The sequence below is a fragment of the Leuciscus leuciscus genome (assembly GCF_965113295.1).
Source record: "Leuciscus leuciscus genome assembly, chromosome: 2".
NCBI lineage: Eukaryota > Metazoa > Chordata > Actinopteri > Cypriniformes > Leuciscidae > Leuciscus > Leuciscus leuciscus.
Genome location: NC_138726.1, coordinates 2,113,272 through 2,134,567, shown reverse-complemented (window position 1 = coordinate 2,134,567; position 21,296 = coordinate 2,113,272). Strand labels below are relative to the sequence as shown.

The 21,296-nt window shown below is 41.8% G+C and overlaps 1 protein-coding gene and 2 long non-coding RNA genes across 5 annotated transcripts in view; 1 reads left to right on the top strand and 2 right to left on the bottom strand.

Annotated features, from left to right (window-relative positions):
* The window catches only part of LOC309492112 (cadherin-1-like), a 143,405-nt gene that overhangs the window by 32,536 nt on the left and 89,573 nt on the right, over positions 1–21,296 (top strand). For 2 of the 3 annotated variants that reach the window (XM_082160941.1, XM_082160942.1), the window contains exon 1: positions 15,171–15,326. The exons of the other annotated variant lie outside the window; for it this stretch is intronic. In XM_082160941.1, coding sequence (XP_082017067.1) covers positions 15,285–15,326 — 42 coding nt within the window. In that variant the 5' untranslated portion in view covers positions 15,171–15,284. Of the gene's footprint in view, positions 1–15,170; positions 15,327–21,296 lie in introns of those variants that run through there. 3 annotated transcript variants of the gene reach the window in all.
* LOC309492198 overlaps positions 1–21,296 on the bottom strand; it is a 115,114-nt gene that overhangs the window by 91,018 nt on the left and 2,800 nt on the right. The window lies entirely within an intron of this gene.
* LOC309492211 lies at positions 18,729–19,870 on the bottom strand. The gene is made up of 4 exons (XR_014203466.1): positions 19,833–19,870; positions 19,463–19,519; positions 18,963–19,037; positions 18,729–18,872 (listed from the first exon to the last, which is right to left on the bottom strand). It is a non-coding gene; the product is annotated as an uncharacterized lncRNA (long non-coding RNA).

Genomic DNA, 21,296 nt, shown 5'->3' with positions numbered 1-21,296 from the left:
ATGGCCGCCACCGAGCCTGTGTCTCCTGACAAGATGGCCGCTGCCACGCCTGAACCTGAGCCCTCAGTTATGGCTACACTAACAATTATGGCCACAGCCATATGGTGTGTGTGGTCGGTGCACACATTTGAAGTTCACGTCACGTCTGCCGAGCCAGAGCCTGTTCACGTCACGTCTGCCGAGCCAGAGCCTGTTCACGTCACGTCTGCCGAGCCAGAGCCTGTTCACGTCACGTCTGCCGAGCCAGAGACTGTTCACGTCACGTCTGCCGAGCCAGAGACTGTTCACATCACGACTGCTGAGACTTTTCACGTCATTTCTGTTCTTGAGCCGTTGTCTGTTCTAGCCCATAACCCCATAGCTGTCCCCAAGAAAATGTTGGGGGGGGGGGGCAGTAGGGTCCTTGAAAGGACCATGGAGGCCGCGCCGCCATGGTCCCCTGAGCTGTCTGGTCCGCCCTGGCCACCTGAGCTGTCTGGTCCGCCCTGGCCACCTGAGCTGTCTGGTCCGCCCTGGCCACCTGAGCTGTCGGATCCGCCCTGGCCTCCTGCACTGCCGGATCCGCCCTGGCTTCCTGCACTGCCGGATCCGCCCTGGCTTCCTGCACTGCCGGATCCGCCCACGCCTTGCCACGGTCCAGGTCCGCCCACGCCTTGCCACGGTCCAGGTCCGCCCACGACATGCCACGACCCAGGTCCGCCCACGCCTTGCCACGGCCCAGGCCCGCCCACGCCATGCCATGCCACGACCCAGGCCCGTCCACGCCATGCCACGTCCCATGTCCTGTCCCCCTGCACGGGCCTGGCCCACCATCCCTCCCCCATGACCTCCTCCACTCCACCACCCTCCTGGTCTTATGTTGGGGGGGGGATTCTGTCACGTTTTGGGTTTGTTCTTGTCATGTTTCTGTGTCATGTCTTGTTTCCATGTCTGTCATGTGATTCCCTGTTTGTCATGTGATCCTGCCATGTCTTGTCATTGGTTAATTGTCTGATCATTGTTCACAGGTGTCCCTTGTTTTGTCATTAGTCTGTGTATTTAAGCTCTCATGTTTGCCATGTGTCTTTGTCAAGTATTGTTTCCTGTAGTCTGCTGTTGTGCAAAGTTCATGTTCATGTTTTGTTTTAGTTATAATAAACTGCACATGGGTTCTCATCTCTCAACTTGCCTCCAGTGGATCCTTATTACACCTACCAGTCATTGTACAATGTAAACATTGTAACATGTTGTCACTAAACTGCATAAAATTATATTTAGTTACCAAATGTTTTGACAATCACAATTACACTTATTGTGCTGCAATATTTGTTTTTACATATCCGCCCCCCCCCCAACAAAAATCTCACTCCAAGCTAAACTCAAAAGCGCAAAGTCTCTCACCTCAGAAAAACAGACTTTCCTGTCCTGTCAGTTGCTATACTGCAGGAGCGTGCACTCTTCAATTGCACGCGCAAATGTGGCGGAGCGCGCTGTATCACTTCACTAAAGTGCAAAAGACATACGAGCATGCAACGTCGTAAATTAGTAAGTTAAGAAATAAAAGTAAAATACCAATAAATTACGTTATTGGTACGTCATGTGTGTTGCTATTTATCAGGAGCAGTTTCATGTTTCTTTACTTTATTATTATTAACCTTTATTAATCCCACAATGGGGAAATTCGTTTGAGGAGAAAAATACAGCATAACATTAGGAGAGGTGAGGAGAAAAAAGGCAACCCCAGACTATGCTCCTGTAAGGAGTACAGTTTGGGAACAGTAAAAAACACCTCAGCAACATTAGCACATAATCAGTACACAACATGAACACACAAGACTTGCAACAGGGGAGGGGAGTGGGGAATGGAGGTAACCCAGCATTGGCAAGCAGCCATCCGGTCCTGCAGCCAAATTACGGCGCTGGTCAGACCCGCCTGTCAGACTGGGGGTACAAAGCGAGGGATGGGGGGATGGGGAGGGTGATTGCATATCTGTGTATATGTAAGAGTTCGTGTATGTGTAGGCCTGGAGAGTCGCTACGCCTGACATCCTAATCTAGATGCCTCAGTCCGCAGGATGTCATAGCGATACACAGCAGTTGCCATGGAGTCAACCTTGATCAGGTCCCAGACAGAGTCAACAATCAGCAGGTGTCAGTGGGGAGTGGGGGAAGGAACACAAGAGCGTGTGTTCTCGCTCTTACCAGTTCTTCGAAGTATTGTGTATCACCATGGTAGCCTAATTGTTGTTTGTTTCCATAACAAAATGCCACTTACTGGTTATTTTGTATATTTGTATATGACTGTGGTGGCTCATACCAAGATTGTATTAACAAAAAAAAAAGTGCCTACTGTTTATCAGTATTTGTCACATTCTTACAATTAAAAAAAAAATTCACAAATTTTTGTGTAAACAAATGTATTATAATAGGCTTATATAATTCCTAAAAAGGTGGGTCGCGGCTTGATGACCATGGGGAAATGTGGGTCCCATGGCCAAACTATTCAAAACATCATTCAATGTTGTGATAATCGTAATTAATAATCACAATTACAAATTCAAGGGAATAATCGACAATTATCATTTTTGTCATAATCGTTCAGTCCTACTTATTAAAATAAAATGTGAATGCATTTGACATTAATTGTTGTTTACTTGTTTGTTTATGTGGCATTGAGAGTATTTTTCTTAAAGATCTTCTAGTGTAATGACTACGCCACCTGGGAGTTCTTAACCCAGGAATACCAACCTAATAAATAGGCTGCACAGATTTAATTCCCTCTTATAAGACAAAAGACGTGGATGAATAAATAATTGTTTTATTTTTCTAGTCACAGTAATAATAATTAATTCAAGACAAAGACGATACAAGGAAAATGTTCAAAATAATACTTCAACACTGAGACTTCACAACATCAATACACAATAAATACACAGAGAGACAATCTCAACTTTTTCAGATGATAGGACCGAGTGTGACCAGCAGGGGGGGACTCAGTGAGCACCAAAACACTCAGTAAATAGCACAATAAATGCAAAAGAAAACCAAACACACAATTAATATCACCTTCACACACTGGTGCTCATACACAGCACAAAAGTAATCAGCAAATCAAGCCCCACCCCTTTGCTTTTGAACACTCAACCCAAAATGAAATCAAAGAAAGGAATCACATAGATTGATCAAATACAGTTCACAATAAATGGATACAAAATAACAAGTTAATTAAACAGTAAACATTTGAAAGAAAACAATACAATTAGCAAACACACAACACTCTCCTTGTAAACATACACACTCACACGTAGCCCCACACACACACGCTTACACACACACGCTCGCACGCACACACACACTTACACACGCGCCCACACACACACTAAAACTACAGGAAGGCGATATTCCTCTCCTTGCCAACCTGCATACGGTTTTAAGCACTAGCAGTTTCGATTCGGCTATAGCCAGAGTTGAATGAAGTTGACATAACTCCGTTGGTTTAAATCCAGTTGAAACAACAGCAAAACAGCAGCGCTCCGTGATTAACGAGCGAACGACAAGTTACCCCAGCAACCGAATCCTCCCCGCCACTCGGCAGAATGCACTGCCCTTTTGGGGTGCAATGAATCCCAGTCACAGCAGTCCGACAGGTGAAATCAATGTGCACGCTGTGGAAAATCTACACCAGAACGTCAGCCGTGGGAAACAGCACTCAATCTCCTACGTGCCATACAGGGGACCAACCAGACAAATTTCCCGCATGCAGCTCAGCATGCGGAACCGGAAAGCAAGGAAGAAGCTCTGTGACGTGGTTCACTACAGAGCAGATATATATGCGCCGCCCTTAGCTGGGATAAGCTCAAATAAATAAACCTGAAGCAACCAATAGTAGCCTGAAGTCAAACACCTATACTGCCACATTTATATCCATAATTAATTTATACCTGATTCCCTTACAAGAATTTTTGGCTAAAAAGTCACTGAATCGATTTCAGGTCACTGAATCGTTTCGGATCGTATCGTTCTAAATGAACCAATATAGTCCTTGAATCGTATCGACAACCATGAATCGCGAATCGAATCGAATCGAATCGTTGTTAAAACGAATCGTTACACCCCTAGTTATAATATATTGGCTAAACAGGTTTGCCAAATGCTCCAGTGCATATTTGTGCTTATTTGTTTTCGCGCTCTGGAGAACGCAGGAGTTTATATTCATTGCCGAATAGGTTGGTTTCACGTGGCGTCACGCTGCTGCATCGCGAGAGCGCGAAATTCAGATGGAGGGCAGGAACTGAAATAGCTGAGGATCTGCTGTCTGAAAAAATGCCAATGTTTTGTGTAGTTTACGGCTGCTCCAATCGTTCTAATCGAGAAAAGGGAAAGGGTTTTTATAGAGTACCAAAGATTGTCACTCATAAAGGTGAGAAATGTAAAAAGCCCGACACGTATTAGTCTGTTAATATGTTTTCAACAAGTGTAATACTTTTATCCACTAGTCCAATTGTACTGGCTATATGTATTATATGTATTATATGTAATGAAATGGATTATAATCTGTTATTGCACACCATGTTCTTGTTATTATAACAATTGTTGAAAAATCTAGAGAGGGAACGAGTGTTGCGTAAGTTTAGCTTACGCTACGGGAAAACTCCTTTTCTCGAGAATACTGAAGCAAGAAAATTATCCTTAATTTTCCAGAATGTAAAATACATTTGCTGCAGCAGGCAGACATAGGCAACACAGCTCGCGCGCCTATTGGCTGCTCTGCAGCAACTGCTGCAACCTATCAGTGCGTCTTGGCATGACTCCAGCACCAATGGGAAGCTTTCCCACGCTACGTCATGACCCGCCAAAATGGGTGTGGCCTTGAGCCTATAAATGCAGCCCACGTGCGGGTTGCACAATGATTTCAGTCGACTGAAGCGCGTGCAGGTCACCCACTCGCTTTACTGAGGCTAGTGCCAGCAGAAAAGCGGTTTTGAAGGACAGGTACTTTAGTTCCACCGCATGTAATGGTTCGAATGGTCTACCTTTCATGGCCTCAAGGACCGTGGAAAGGTCCCACGCTGGAACCGAGGGTGGTCGAGGAGGGTTCAGCCTCCTAGCACCCCTGAGGAAACGGATTATGAGGTCGTTCTTTCCCAGTGACTGGCCGTTTGCGGGCTTCGCGAAAGCCGCTATAGCATACACCTTGAGCGTGGATGGGGCTCTCCCGCTGTCCAGCAGCTCTTGCAGAAAAGAAGCACCACCGTTACCTCATCACTTAGCGGATTAAAGTCATGAGCTGAACACCATTCAGCGAACACTGACCATTTGGACGCATAGAGCCGTCTAGTAGACGGAGCTCTAGCCTATGTGATCGTGTTCAGTACTCCCTCTAGGAGGTGAAATAGTGATGGTTGATCGCCCACACATGTAGGGCCCACAGCTCGGGGTATGGGTGCCAAACTGCACCCTGGGCCAGGGACAACAGGTCCTTCCTCAGCGGAATCGGCCATGGGGCTGTGTTCCCCAGCTCCATCAGTTCTGGGAACTATACTTGATTCTCCCATAGCAGGGCTATCAGGAGTATCGAGCATTTGGTTTCCCTGACTCGCTTGATTACCTGTGGTAACAAGGCGACCGGGGGAAATGCATAGAGAGGGCGCTTGGGCCAGTTTTGGCGTCCCTTTCTTTTGAAAAGAACAATGGGCAGTTAGCGTTGGTCTGTGACGCGAACAGGTCTACCTCGGCAGGTCTCTGCCGAAAATGTCCCAGATATTTTGCACCGTCATGGGATGCAGAGCCCACTCCCCTGGAGAGAGCTTGGCCCTGGATAGCATATCTGGGCCCACGTTCAGGACGCCCGCAACATGCGCTGCTCTCAGCGAGCGCAGGTTGTACTGGCCCCATATGAGAAGGCGTCATGCTATTGCAAGAAGGCTCCGGGACTTGAGGCCGCCCTGGCGATTTATATAAGACACCACTGAGGTGTTGTCTGTTCTGACCAGAACGTGGTGATTCTTTAACACAGGGAGAAAGAACTGAAGGGCGTTTTCGACCGCTTTCATCTCTAGACAGTTTATGTGTAGACGCTTTTCTGCATCTGACCACAGGCCCATGGAAGGTCTCCCTTCGTACAGGGTGCCCCAACCCGTGTTGGAGGCGTCTGTCGAGATCACTTTGATTTGTGAGGCGGCGCCTAAGTTCACACCGGTCTGGTACCAGCCGGTTCTCATCCACGGTTTCAGAGCTGCAACGCATGTCTGATTTGCCGTGAGACGAAGCGGGTATGCGCCGTTTCAGCCACAGCTGAAAAAGGCGCATGTGTAGCAGACCCAGCCGCAGCACCGTCAAGGCTGAGGCCATGAGACCCATCATCCTCTGAAACATTCTGAGGGGAAGATTCTTCGCTACGGCGAATGTTGCTGCAAAACGCTGGATTGCCGCCACGCGTTATTAGGGTATTAGGGTTACCAGGATATTTCCTGGCTGGGGGATAGAACGCTCTTGGCCCAGTTGACTCAGAGACCCAGCTGATCCAGATGGGCCAGCAGTAATGTCTTGTGTAACACCAGTTCCTCCTTTGACTGGGCTAAAATTAGCCAGTCGTCCAGAAAATTCAGGACTCTCACGCCCCGTTGTCTGAGCGGTGAGAGCGCCGTGTCCATGCACTTCGTAAATTTACGAGGTGCTAAAGACAGGCCGAAGGGAAGGACGGTGTACTGATAAGCCTGGCCCTCGAAGGCGAATCTCAAGAATGGCCTGTGAAGGGCTGCTATTTGGATCTGAAAATAAGCGTCTTTCAGATCCACTGATATAAACCAGTCCCCCGGTCGAATTCGAGCGAGGATTTGTCTGGTTGTGATCATTTTAAACGAGCGTATCATCAGCGCTTTGTTCAAACGTCTGAGATCTAATATAGGGCGGAGTCCACCGTCTTTCTTTGGTACTAAGAAATAACGGCTGTAAAACCCCGACTCGCTCTGGGCTAAGGGAATGTGTTCCACTGCCCCTTTTTTCAGCAAATTCGCTATCTCGGCGCGAAGTAGGTGTACTACTTCTTGATTCACCGATGTTTTGACCCGTGCTGTGAAGCGCGGCGGTCTGCGAGCGAATTGCAGCGATTAGCCCTGTTTCACTGTCTTTTGTACCCATTCTGAAACCCCTGGTATTAATTCCCATGCTTTCGCGTGAATTGACAGGGGTAGAATGAAGTCTGGGTTCCGGTCGCTCACATTCGGGGACCCAGAGACCAAACCATGAGGAAACGGTTCGTTCATCATGTTCATTTTTTAATGGGGCAGACAGTACTTTGTGTGGTGGCTCTGTAGCTAGCACCCCGGTTGTACGAATGGGGAGATGCTGTATTACAGACACAGCTGTGTGAGCTCGCGGCGCGAGGTGCAGAGAGTTTTTCACAAAGTGTGTGCGCTGAGAGGCAGACAGGTGATCTGCACTTGAAACACTGCCAGCTCGTGCTGGGTTCATACGCTGAGGCGATATGTGTGTGCGTAGTGCAGATACAGTCGTTTTGACGGGCAGGGGTGAGCGCTGTACAGCGGGCACATTTCCTATATTTAAAACATGAACGGCGTGAGCCGGTTTGACTGATATGGACCCTGTGGTGGTGTGAGACACTGCATGGGTAGTGCTTGTGTGCAGGGGTGAACACTGGGCAGTGGGCACTTTTCCTACACTTAGTGGTCGAGCGGCCTGAGCCAGCTGTATTGTATTCGATCCTGGATGAGTGTGACACACAGAGAGGGTAGTGTTTATGTGCATGGGTGGGCACTGGGCAGCGGGCACCTTTGCTACATTCAAAACACCTTCGGCCTGAGCCGGAATATGACCAGACATAATGCTCTTTTTGAGATTTATGTGGGTCGCCGTAAAAACTGCGTTTGTGTGCAGGCGAGCGAGTTTTGGAACTGGCTCGTTGGCTGCTAAGTACACTCTTTGAGTCGCCTCTGTTGAGGGAACTGCGAGAGCGGTTCGTGCTGATTTCGACGGTGGTCCGGCCGCAGCGGGACTTAACCATCGGCGCTTTCCTAGGGGGGCTAGGAAGACTTGGAAGGCTCGAAGCTGGGCGCGAGCCTGGGTCTGGGTCCCTGGGCAGGCAGCAGTCTGCGGCGGCTCGACGAGCGCGAGCGCTGGCGTGCATCCCGGGCCTGGTGCTGTTGCGGGGCGGGAGGCGGAGAACGCCCCGTTCTTCAAGCGGGCGGCTGTTTCTTAGCATGGCCTGCTGCAGAACTGGAACGCCGCGGCAGAAAATGTCTCATGGCCTGAAATGTTTTCTGCACCTCCAAAAAACGCTCCGCGAAGCCTTTAACTGAGGGACCGAAGAGACCAGTCGGAGAAATAGGAGTGTCCGGGAAGGTGGCACGGTCGGTCTCTGACATGTCGGACAGGGTAAGCCACAAGTGACGCTCTGTGACGGTGAGAGAAGCCATGTTGCGGCCGATGGCCTGGGCGGCGGCTTTGGTAGCTCTGAGTACCAAGTCCGTCGCACTCCTCAAATCCATCACACACTCCTTAGTTGGTCCAGCCTCGTCCAGAGAGCGGAGGAGGTTGGCCTGGTTAATCTGCAAAACCGGCATGGAGAACAGTACAGATGCGGCCTGACCGGCGGCAGTGTAGGCGCGACCGATCAAGGCTGATGTGGTCCGGCAGGCTTTGGCGGGCAGAGTTGACTTGGCACGCCATCCAGCGGAGGGCGGACACAAGTGGGCTGCTACTGCTTCCTCTACCGGAGGAACAGAGAGATATCCCGTGTCTTTTGCGCTGTCGACCGCAGAGAGCGTGGAAGAGACAGAGGACCTCAGCCTGGCCGAGTACGGGGCTCCCCACGATTTGGAGAGCTCGTCGTGGAGCTCGGGGAGGAAGGGAGCGGGCCTTGAAACAGGTGCAGAGCGGCGTCCTAGATCTGTGAATTATTATGTTCATAACATATAGGCTAGTCATTAGCCAATAATCATTGATGAAAAATAATGTTTCTTCTATTTCTCTCTTTTCCCTTTGTAAGTATGTTTTGACTAACTATCAGATGCATTATGTGATTAACATATTGTAATGCATAACTTGCAGGGCTCTACACATTTCTTTTTAGGAGCACTTGTGAGAATCAAGAAACATTTCTGATTATTTTCAGTTGTACACTTTTTTTCAGGATTCTTTGAATAGAAAGTTCAAAACAACAGCATTTATCTGAAATAGAAAGCACTACTGTTCAGTGTTTTTTTTTTTTTTTTTTTTTTTTTGGTTGTTGAATGAAATTAATATTTTAGTTCAGCAAGGATGCATTAAATTGACCTAAAGTGACAGTAAAAACATTTGTAATGTTACAAAAGCTTTCTATTTCAGATTTAAGTTTGAAGGGCCATAAAGTTACTCAGTGTACCTTCAACGTAATTGTACATTCAGGCAACTAATGGAGTTCCCTAACAAGGGATGTGCAATAAAGCTATACTATTTAAACTAATTCGACTGGTAATAACTGCTGTTGCACAAGTTGTTACCTCGTCTGTCCATGAACAAATTTAGATTAAATAAACTCATGACCATTTCTCACACATTTTCTCCTTTATTTTTTTTTTTTCAGGTCAGCCATCAGTGGTTTACCGGTATGGAGGCCAGTCAAGACCAACTGGGATGCTTTTTCATTCTTCATGCTTTTTTGCGTATTGTCATGATCCCTGCTTTGATTTGTTATGAATTCAGTTCTCTTTTTGCATCCTCCTTTTGATTCTAAACTGAATTCAAATGGCACTGCGAATTGGGTAAGAGACAAACATAAATGACTTATTTGGGGAAATTGAGAGATGAAACCATGCTGATGACCTCTGTGGTGAAGTAGTGAGTTTGACGTGTAATTAAACTCGAGGTTCTGTGGGGTGCGGACTGGATCGATTCCATTCCTAGAGCTTCTGGACAAATCTTTGGGGTGTGAACTGATGGGGCAGTGAACCCAAGGTTACCCCGTGAGTCAGTCCTAGAGCTCCTCATGTACGATTTTAGGGAAAAATCGGGTTTATTGGATACGTTGATTTCTTAGGCATGCCGCAAGAACACCACAGACACAGTGTGATCACCATGGGAAAATCTCAGAGTAAAACTGGGAGTTGTGAAAAATATGATACACCGGTGAATTGCCAGATGAGAAGTTTATCTATGTATCATCTTTTTACTCTTTTAATTCATTTTATAACTGTACTGTACATCTTTTTTAATTGTTTTTATAACTGTTTTAAAGTGCCCCTAATATGCTATTTACTACAACATTTACCTACAACAGGTTTACGTGCATCAAAAGTGAAAAAAAAAAAAAGGATTAATTTTCTCATAATATATTCAGATTTTCTGAGGCATTAGGCAACGTCTCCGCGGTTTAATGACGAGAGAAATGCTTCTGCAAAGGGAAGGATGGTCCGACGAAACGTTGTGTCGTCGTAGGAGAGGAATGTGTAGAAACGTTGACACAACATATCAAAGGTTGGCTTGCTCATCCTAAAATTTCGGACCTACTGCTTCTTGTTAAAGCCCGCCACAATATGCTCCCACCAGTCCTGATCTCTCTCGCACACAATAACTGAAGCAAATGCACAGGCTGCAATGATGGCACTTTTCGTCCTCCTCCGCCTCATAATCATGGTGATGTTTGGCGAACTTTGCATATATCGCAGAGCTAGCATCAATCATATTTTGCGTTCGTCCATCTGTGCAAGATAATTTAATCCTTTAAGCATGCACGATGTTTCAGATAGTATGGCAAGTGTAAACACATGAATCGTATATGGGTCACAATTGAAAGAACGTGTAAACGGACGGTCAAAAAAAATCGGATATAGGCAACAAATCAGAAATGGGCATCAAGACCTGCAGTGTAAACGAGGCCCATGACAGTCGCATTGGCACATATCTGATTTATATCTGATTTATTTCCACATATAAATGAGGCCTGAAACCGATCTCGAAATATCCGAATGCATGCGTTTTTTTCCTGTTTACACATTCATAGAACACATCCGATCAGTGTCACATATGAGCAAAAAATCTGAATTGGGTTATATTTTACTTGTAAACGAGGCCTTAGAGCTGTTACACACTACATGAAAGGTCTTTTAAAAAAATCCATAATAGGAGCACTTTAATTTTCCTTGCTTTTATTTTGTGATTATTTTAATTGCCTACTGTGTAAAGCACTTTTAATTGCCAAAGTGTATGACGTGCTATATAAATAAAACTGCCTTGCCTAATGTTGCATCACAATAAATAAATAAAATGGATGTAATTGATTGTGACAGTGAATAAAGAATATGCTGATGTACATGGACTCAAGTCAGTTTTTTGGAATTTATTCAATTCAATAGCATTCATGTAAAATATAAATAATAAAATAGTGTAAAGTGGGCATAATACTGTAAAATGAAATTGCGGTAAGGGCATCATACTGTAAAATGAAATTGCAGTAAGGGCATCTTACTGTAAAATTAAATTGCGGTAAGGGCATCATACCGTAAAACACATTTACAGGTAAGCTACTGTAAAGTGGAACTTACAGTAACTTACTGGTAATAGTGCTGCCAGTAAGTTACCGCAAACATACGATAAAATGTCTAACAGTGCAGTTTGTTCCCTCTGTTTTCGCATGTTTCTCCATGCTGACACTGGAGAAGTGTTGACTTCCTCAGAACTGTCTAGTCTTGGAGAAAATCACATAAATCAAATGTTTAAAGATTCTGACCACAATTGCATCTGAACAATCTGTGAAGTGTTTAAATTCCTCTTTTCAACCATCTAGTTTCAACAGCAGTTCCTCAATCTATTTTTATATAGTCCTTCTTTGCAAAAAAACAAAACGAAACAAAAACTACGACTGTAATTAAATTGCTAGTTATAATAATTCAATCCTAATTCATCTACTTTACTCACTTACTTATTCACTTAAGATGTGGTCCAAAGCCTCAAACGCAGAGAGAAAAAAAACTAGGGATGCACCGATATAAATATTTTGTCTGATTCTGATAATTCTTTATATTTGAAAGCCAATAACCGCTATATATTGGCCTATAAATATAAATACAATTTGGTAACACTTTATTTTACAGTGTCCTTGTTACATATGTTACATGCACTTACCATAGTAATAACAGTAAATGATGCATAATTACATGCAACTAACCTTCAACCAAATCATAATCCTACCCTAACCCTATAGTAAGTACATGTAGTTGCTTAATATTACTTAGTACTTAAGTACATTGTGACAAAGTAATTATATATTTAAGTACTGAGTAATATTGAGAAACTACATGTACTTACTATAGGGTTAGGGTAGGATAAGGATTGGGATGCATGTAATTATGCATAGTTTACTGTTATTACTATGGTAAGTACATGTAATATGTAACAAGGACACTGTCAAATAAAGTGTTCAGTATAATTTTTGAGAGCCTGATTCCCCCCCAAAAAATCTCACCATTAAATCCATGTCCCAAACACACAATTATGATGTTCTCATGATAATTTTATGAAGCCAATTTGACAGACTTGCAGACGTTGGACTGTATTTTCCTTTTTTGAAGTGATTCCAATCATATTTCAAGCAATTCAAAACCATCACAATCATATTTCAAGCAATTCAAAACCATCATGTTGAACAGTGCGCATCTGAAGTGTCTCAGCTGAAGGAAATATTACATCATTTATCCGCTTTAAAGGGTTAGTTCACCCAAAAATGAAAGTTCTGTCAGTAATTTCTCACCCTCATGTTCTTCCAACCCCGTCAGACTTTCGTTCATCTTCGGAAAACAATTTAAGATATTTTTTTTTATGAAATCTGAGAGCTGTCTCACTCCTCCATAGGCTTCTATAGGCTTCTATGTAATTGAAACTTGCCGGCCCAGAAAGTTAGTAAAGACCATGTTTAAAATAGTTTAAAATAGTAAAATAGATGTTTGTATATTTTGGGTATCCCATACTTTGTTTATTGTGCAATTTATACGCGAAAATTAGTTTTTACATGTATATGATACACAGTTTTTGCGTGCATGTTACCACTTTATTGTGTGTAATACTACATATAGTGCCTACACCACTAATCCTACCCAAACGTATATACCCACACCACTACTAAACCTACCCATGCTTATCATATGAACGTAAAAACAAATTTTCGCGTATAAATTACACGATAAACAAATCCCTATCTTGCACCCAGTGCAATTGACTTTGTACACCGACGCATGTATCATTCCTATTTTGCACCCGCGCACAGCGGACTTTTCCCTCCACAGACGCACGTCGGTAAATTAGGGAATGAACTTGCGCTCCCGGGGGCGGTTCAGCGAAAAGAGGAGACGTGTTCCGGCGCAAACGTTCCCTGGTGCTATTTTGCAGTTTCAGAAAACAATTCCTCCACAGACCAGGAGAAACCTAGTCTAAAGTCAGTGGCGCATTGCGCATGTTATTCAGATGCTATTTGAGGGGCGCATGCTTGGCCATAATCAATGTAGTGTGTGCACAATGCACATACACTTTGATTCTCTCATCTACACAGAAGCAGATCATACATTATTACAAGGAAAAATATTAACACATGAGGGAAATCATTGTGGTGTCCATGAAGATGTGAAAAAATAGGCATAAATCTAGCTTACACATTTACCCAAATTATCATACGCCTGTTTAACCGAAGTTAATTTGGGTGTGTTTCTCCATCCCCAATGTCACTTCTCTGTGTTTTACGGCCCTGACGAGAACGTCGGTCTCCTCGGCTGTGAACCGCTCCTGGCGTGCGTCCGGCAAATCCGCCGTTATAATAGCAATCCGCCATGGAACAAGCGCGCCTGCTCTTAAAGGGAATGTGAGGTGACGCTCTGATTGGTTTATTTCACGTTACGCCCAAACCACACCTATGAGTAATGAAGCTACTTCAGACCAACCCATGTTAGATTTGCGTCGGGAGCAAGAGTCATTTATCCCGCCGGTAATAATAGCAACAGCGCCCAAGACCCGCCCACAAAGTTACTTGCGTTTCGCTCTTGATACTTGAATTTCAGATTGTTAAAATAGGGCCCAATGCGTGCTATAGAGATGCATTTAGTGTGAGCGGGTTGAACTATTTTACCCTTAAGTGGCCACTCTCTTCTTACTCATAACAAAAGGTATACTTTTTTTTTTAATGGTCGCGAGCTGCAACTCTCAGTGATAGTCAGAAATCAGAAGGTCTCCTTAATGATGTGCCTCATGCTTCATTCATTAGTACCTTCAGTTTTTTGATCTATCCTGGACAGAGATTTGAGGTAACACCAGACTCCACATTAATCTATACTAGACAAAAAATGATTTCAGAATCACACAGAATAAATAAAATATAACATTTTATTTGTCAGGTAGAAATGGATCATGCCAATTACACAATTAAAATCCAGTTCAGAAATAATAAATAGGCTACATAACATAAATTGCTCAAAGATGACCTTAAGAGTATAAGAAATGTACCTGACAGAGACACACAGTGGTGTGTGAGTGTGTTTCGAGTGTAAGACACGGACTCGGCACTGCATGGGGATTTTCTGGTTACAGGTTCCCAAGATTGCTCTGCCAATCACCCTTATATACACAGACCAGAACAAAAGATATATTGTGTATATAATATTGTATTATATTATATTGTTATATAAATACATTGTGAGTTGTTTTGGGTCTATTCATGTTGGTTTCGGGGGAGAGGGGAGAATGATCAGATATCTTGAAGAGACTCCACCCAAAAAAAACAAACAAAAAAAATAAATAAATCTTTCTCATAATACCAATGACTGCAATGAAATTAAGACCATTTTACCAATTGCACTGAGACCTTTAAAATGATACCAAACATAAAAAAAAAAAAAAAAAATATATATATATAAAAAACAGTCGATTCAAAAGATACGTGGTATATAGACCTTCTTAGTGAAGTTTAAGTGACTTAAATCAGGGAAAGGGGGATGCAGAGATAAGGAAGGAGAAGAGTTTGGGTCTTTGATCTGTGATCTTTCTCTGAGGTCTTCTCTACAGGGTGCCTTTTATTGCAGGGTGTATTATATCTCAGCCTAAGTCTCAGCAGGAAAATCAAGTCTTAAACCTCATTGGTTCCAGTCGAGTTATATTATTTTTCTTGCCACATTGCATCACTCCGTATGCCACACCCTTAGGAAAACTCCCCTATAAAGTTAACAAACGCCCCGTCTGTATGCATGTTGGGGAACGCAAGCGATGAAATAGCTCCACAATCTTAAAAACCAACAAGACAGGAATCCCTGAAGGACTTATGAGAGACAATGAAAACTGTGCGATTGGCAGTTGTTGTTTTCCTTTGCAAGGTAGGCTTTTATATACTGGAGTTATATAGGATTTATATATCAGGAGTGAGAGTGAGAAATAAATGCTAAACATTTTTACATCCACAACCAAAAATGAATATCAAATGTTTAATAGAGAAAAAATAAAAATCATCTGTGTTGCTGTTGCCTCTGTGTAGTTTTCAGTAAAATTTCAGTCACTCATATGTTTAAGGAGTTGACCCCCCCCCCCCCCCCCCCCTCCAAAAAAAAAAAAAAAAAAAAACTAACAGACTTCTGTCTGTTTTTCCATTTATTATATAGAAGTCATTAATACATTTTAATATTAAAACTGAACATTTTTACAAGTCTTTTCAAATGCCTTATAATGCCTGATTTCCCCTCGTGCTTTCAATCTAAAAACATGAAAATCTAATTAAAAAATATTATTATGTATTATATACACAGTAGAGTGGGGCATTTTGAATGGCAGTGTTTTCCAAATGAAAAACTAGACCTGTTAGTTTTGAATGCTATATCTGTCTAATGCTATGTCTGATTGTGTTTATTAAGTGTTTTGTAAAAAAAGGAGTTTGCTTTACAATTGCAAACTGAGTGCAAACAGGGTGATATGCTTGTAGTTATTCACACTTGGTCTGTAAATTAGGTTCCACTGGGACAAGAGTACCCATATGTGAAAAGAAACACAATTTTTTATTTTAATGTTATTGATTTATTTTAGGTTTCTTATTTGATTTGATCTGCAGCATGTAATACAGTCATTTTTTGTTTTATTTTTATTATTGCTAATAATGCATTGGTAAAAAGTGAAGTGACACTGTCAAAACTTTTCACACAGTCATCAAAACCGAAGTATTTGCGGATCAACTTTTTCATTTTAAGATTTTTTTCAACAGTTGCTAGGGCACATTTCTCAATAGTTAGTTCACTTTTTCAACATCTTACCAATTGCCACAACAGCTAATGCCACAGGGATGCTAATGGGAAGAATCATATCGCCTCCATAACTAGAATACGCCAACTACACATTCTCTGGGCCTAAGCCTGGAAATATCAAGTGTACACTGTAAAAATAAAAGGTGCCTGGAGGAACCTTTTGGGGTTCTTCACTTTGCCACACCGGCGGAACCGTCTGTAGACCCTCTAGGCACCCTTTAAAAAGGGGCGGTTCTGTGTGGAACCACTGTGGAACCACTCCAGGCACTGTGTGGAACCACTGTGGGTGCCTCCAGGAACCAAATTTCAATTTTATTTTATTTGTATTAAATTAATTTCATGTTGTTACTATGGTTACCACCATTAACTTCTATTATAATAAACAAACTGAACCAAATACAAAATAAGAATTGTTTATTACATATTTTAGATCCAATTTAATACATACACTTCCATGCACTTGGGAAAACAAGCTAGTAATAGATTAATATCAATGAATATACACACACAAAAAATAGTATAATACATAAGTAACATGAATAATCAACCATGTGTATACAATAAGTTACACAAGAAAAGACATCTCAACAAAATGCATGGAAAAAACATGTTCCAAGTAATAAATCAATGTAAAAAATAACAATTTTGACTAATTAAAAATGTCCATCTTCACTTAATTTTAAAACATGTGTTTCAGTCCGCTTGTTAAGTCTGACGTCACCGTTTCCAAGTCCAAAAGCTCTATCAGATGCCAAAAACAAACAACAAACAGTGTAATATACACTCATTGTGCTGTAATATTCCTGAAAATTAGGATCCTAACCTTTATCTCTATTCCGAAATCGCAGATGGTTAGTTATTCAGCTATTTTGAATCATAAAATGTTGAAGCCGTGAGACTGGAGACTGTAATGTACACTATGGCTTTTGAAAAGCTTAAATGTGTGACTTGAATCAACAGTTCCCATAAATGGTTGTTGAGTATTCTCAATATCTTGAAACAAGATAGAGAAAGTAGAAGTAGAGGCACAACAAGCAGAAAACATTTTCCATTTTAACAGAGTTAAGGTGCAGTAAAATGATCTGTTGTTCTGTGAATGTTCACTGGTGAATTCAGTCATTTCAATAAGAATCCACACGATCAGCAATTTAGTGTGGTGCTTCATACATTACATCGCTACACTGCTGACAGTGGTCAATGGACATTTTTGCCTGTGTAATTTCGCGAAATTCACAAATGTGATGCACCTTTACTCGCTGCAACATAAAATGCAATCAATTATAAAATCTTCACAAGGGACACGTGAGGTACTTAAAGGTAGGGTAGGTAGGAATTTTATAAAAAACTTTTTTCCAAATTTGTTTAAACTTTCTATATATATATCAATACATAATTAAAATGTAAGTACTCTGAAAAAAAGAGTATACAAATCGAGTGACTCTAGACCGTTTAATCTGCATTAAACACAGCTCATTATTTCCATCCGGGACGAAACAAAGGATTGGCTTAGGCGACTGTCACTCTCTCTCGCAACCATGGCAACCACCCTTTTGCCACAGGATCTGCCCACTTGCGCGCACCCGTTTGATTTGAGGAATTCAAGAGGCACGGAACCTAGGAATAGCAAAACAATGGCAGAGAAAGAGCAATCGAAATTCACATTACCGGCATATGCAGTTAGCGAAGGCAAACAAGGCAAAAAAAGGAAGACAGTACTAGAAAAGGTAATGAACAAAAAGTCTTTGGATAAACAAAGAAATAAAACGCGTGTCAATATCCTCGGACCCTAGTTGCACGGCCTCTTGCACGACCTCCTCTGCTTCGCCCTCGACCCCGGACCTGTCCTCGAGCTGACGATGCGGTACTTGTCTCTGGAGTGTAGTCCTCATCAGAGTCAACAATTCTTTCATTATGGAAACTCTTACATGCAGAACACCATATATGTTATGAATCTTACACGAAATTCATCTTCATCACAGTGTAACTGATGGTAATGGAAAAACGTGTATCAATGCAACCTGTTTTTAGCTTTGCCTTATAGATATAACTAGCTCGTTAGCGAATCAAAAAATATATATTTTAAACTTTACCAATGCTAGCTTGATAGTGAGTACTAAAATACATCTTATTTGTTTATATTCATAATGATAAAGTTAGATTTTTTTATTACATGTGATTCTGACATGATGTCACTGCATGCACTGCGCTCCTATCCGCTCGTCTCAGGTAAATAATGCGTCTTCCAGCTCAGCGGTCGGAGTCGCGCGTTCATGTGTTTTGGGGGCGTGGCTTTGGAAGGAGCCCAGAAGGGAGGGGTGGAGTGAATGGAAATAATGAGCTGTCTTTAAAACAGTCGTGAGAGGTCTACAGACACTCGATTTTTATACTTTCTTTTTCAGAGTACTTACATTTTAATTATGTATTGATATATAAATAAAGTTTAAACAAATTTGGAAAAGAAGTTTTTTAGACAATTCCTACCTTTAACGAGTTAGAAAAGTGAAAAGGTGCATCAGCTTCAGCTTTGTTTTTCCTCTTTTCTGGTTGATGGTCCAGGCACTTCAGTGATTTTCAGGTCTACAGGAGGATTTTTATTCTTGATCAAACTTGTATTTCAGCTTACCGAGATCCCTGCAAAGTACAACATTTACTGTTAGTAAGGTTATTAAAGTGATAGTTGTGAAATTTAAATAATATCCTCAGCCTTGTGACGTTCCAAACCTGTTTGACTTTCTGTCTGTGGAACCCGAAAGCAGATCTCAGACATAATGCAACCCCAGTCACCATTCAATATCACTGCATGAAACACAAGCATAAAAAAATGGTGTAATTCATTCATGAAACCATTCTTATGTACACTTGTCTAGTTCAATTCAATGCAACAATTTATGTAAAAATGGTTACCCAGAAAAGATAATATAATATAATAGCTTTTTCCGTTTTTTTGTCGAAAAAGACTAAACTTGAGGTTTTAATTCAGGGTTCAAATGTCTTATTTTCAAATGCATATGATTAAGGTATAGCCTATAAAAAATGCATAGCATTATTGGCTCCAAACCTGTGATATTATTTTTCTGAGTAACATCAATGAGATTTGAGAGCATGAGGGAAGATTTTCAGAGAATAACTGATTAAAAAAAGTACACAGTCAAACAATACAATTTCACACAGAGAAAGTTCATAGTAATAAAGTACGTGCATGTGGTGTATAGGTAACTTACTGTAATTCAATGTTGCCTCTGAAATGTTCAGATTATTTTAGAAATGTACTGGTTGTTCTGGAGAAACAAAAGAACAAAGCTGATTATTCACAACATAGTATTTATTGACCAGTAAATGGCTTTAAAATGGTATTTGAGAGAATGAGGGCAAGTAAGTAAAGTTAGGCTAAACAAAAACAGACCAAACTATATTAACCTGCTTTTGTTATTCATAACAAACGCCAATGACGACAGCAGGAATCAGTTAAATTAGTTATTAAATTAGCTATATCAGCAATTTGAAGACACAGTTTTACAGAATATGTTGAATTGAATGACTAAATCAATCTAAGACAATAAGTCAATAATTTCCATTTGTTCATTAACTTACGTTAGATCAACGTAGTTAGCATCGCGGCTAAAACCTTCATACCAGATAGGCCTACTGTGCAATAAACGAGTGGTAAACACTGTAAAAAAGTAGTAATGCATAATAAATTTAGTTTATATAGATATATATATATATATGTGTGTGTTTGAATATATAGTCAGTAGATTCTGTATTTATATTTATTTGGCGAGTTTACAAACACGCAGAGCCGAACAAACGGCGGAAGCTTTGATGAGAGGAGCCGTTACCCGATGACGTCGATCAGCTGAGCTTTGTTGCGCGCGAGCAGCACGAGCATCACTGAAGCGACGACAGCAGAGGAATACGGGATTCATACATTTTGGGGCATCTCGCCCGGGGGGCGGGGTTACGTCCTGCGTCACATCTCTCATGCGGGTTCTCGTCGACCAGGGTCAGCGCGCACCATAGCGCACACAGGCAGGCACAGAACTAGCTAGCGAACCTAGGTCTTAAATCTAATAAGTTGTGTTTTTTACAAAACGTTTTTTGATGGAAAAGTGATGTTTAATTTCCATAGTCTTTGTTTAGTGAACGAAAGCGAAATCAGGAATTGCGGTCTTTCAGTTTGTTTATCGTTACCTAGCTACCAAGGGTTTAAGTTGTACAAGATGTGCTGTAGCCTTAATTACAATGGCCAAGTCGCGTTTCATATTAACAGATGAATAGGCTTCGCTCAGTTTATTAAATACATCCAACCTGAAATGTCTCTTACAAACTATGAAGGGACAATGAATCAATACACTGACATGGCAATGCTAGACAGATAGCCTACTTTGTTTGCACAGTCCTACCGTGATTTTGTCACTCTTCTCTCCACTCCTAGACCTACGTCTGGTGACAGCGGGGAAACTTTTACCTCGATAAAGTTAGGCCTACTTATTGTATTGCAGAAAAGAAAAGTAAACTTCCAGTAAACTCCAGTTAACCAGTTCATGTTTCTTCTTTAGGTGATTCAAGCAGTAACGACTAATTAGACTCAATACTGCTATTACAGGTGGAATTATGAAATAGAAACAGGCCTTAATGCAAGATTTTAATCATGTCAATACACAATAAATAGAAAATTTAATTAATAAATTAATCAATAAGTCAGGACAGCCCATTCATGCAGGTAGTGAAATAGTTAAATCAAATACAAATACACAGTAAAAAAAAAAAAAGGTTGTTAACCTTAACCCGTTATCAAGTCAATTAAAAAAAAATATTTCATGGTGTGCATGGTGTGTCAGATCCTCCTCCGACTTTACAATTACGGAAATGTATCCCCCATCTCTCTTGACAACTTCGGAATGTGGAGGCATCCAAGGCAGATCTATAAAACATTAATATTTCGTTAACACAAACCAGGGGTGAAGCATACAGGTGAAGCAGTGCTAAAAAAAAAGTTTTACAAAAGTCTTACAATAACTATTTTCACCAAAAGAGGACAGGTTTGCAACACGT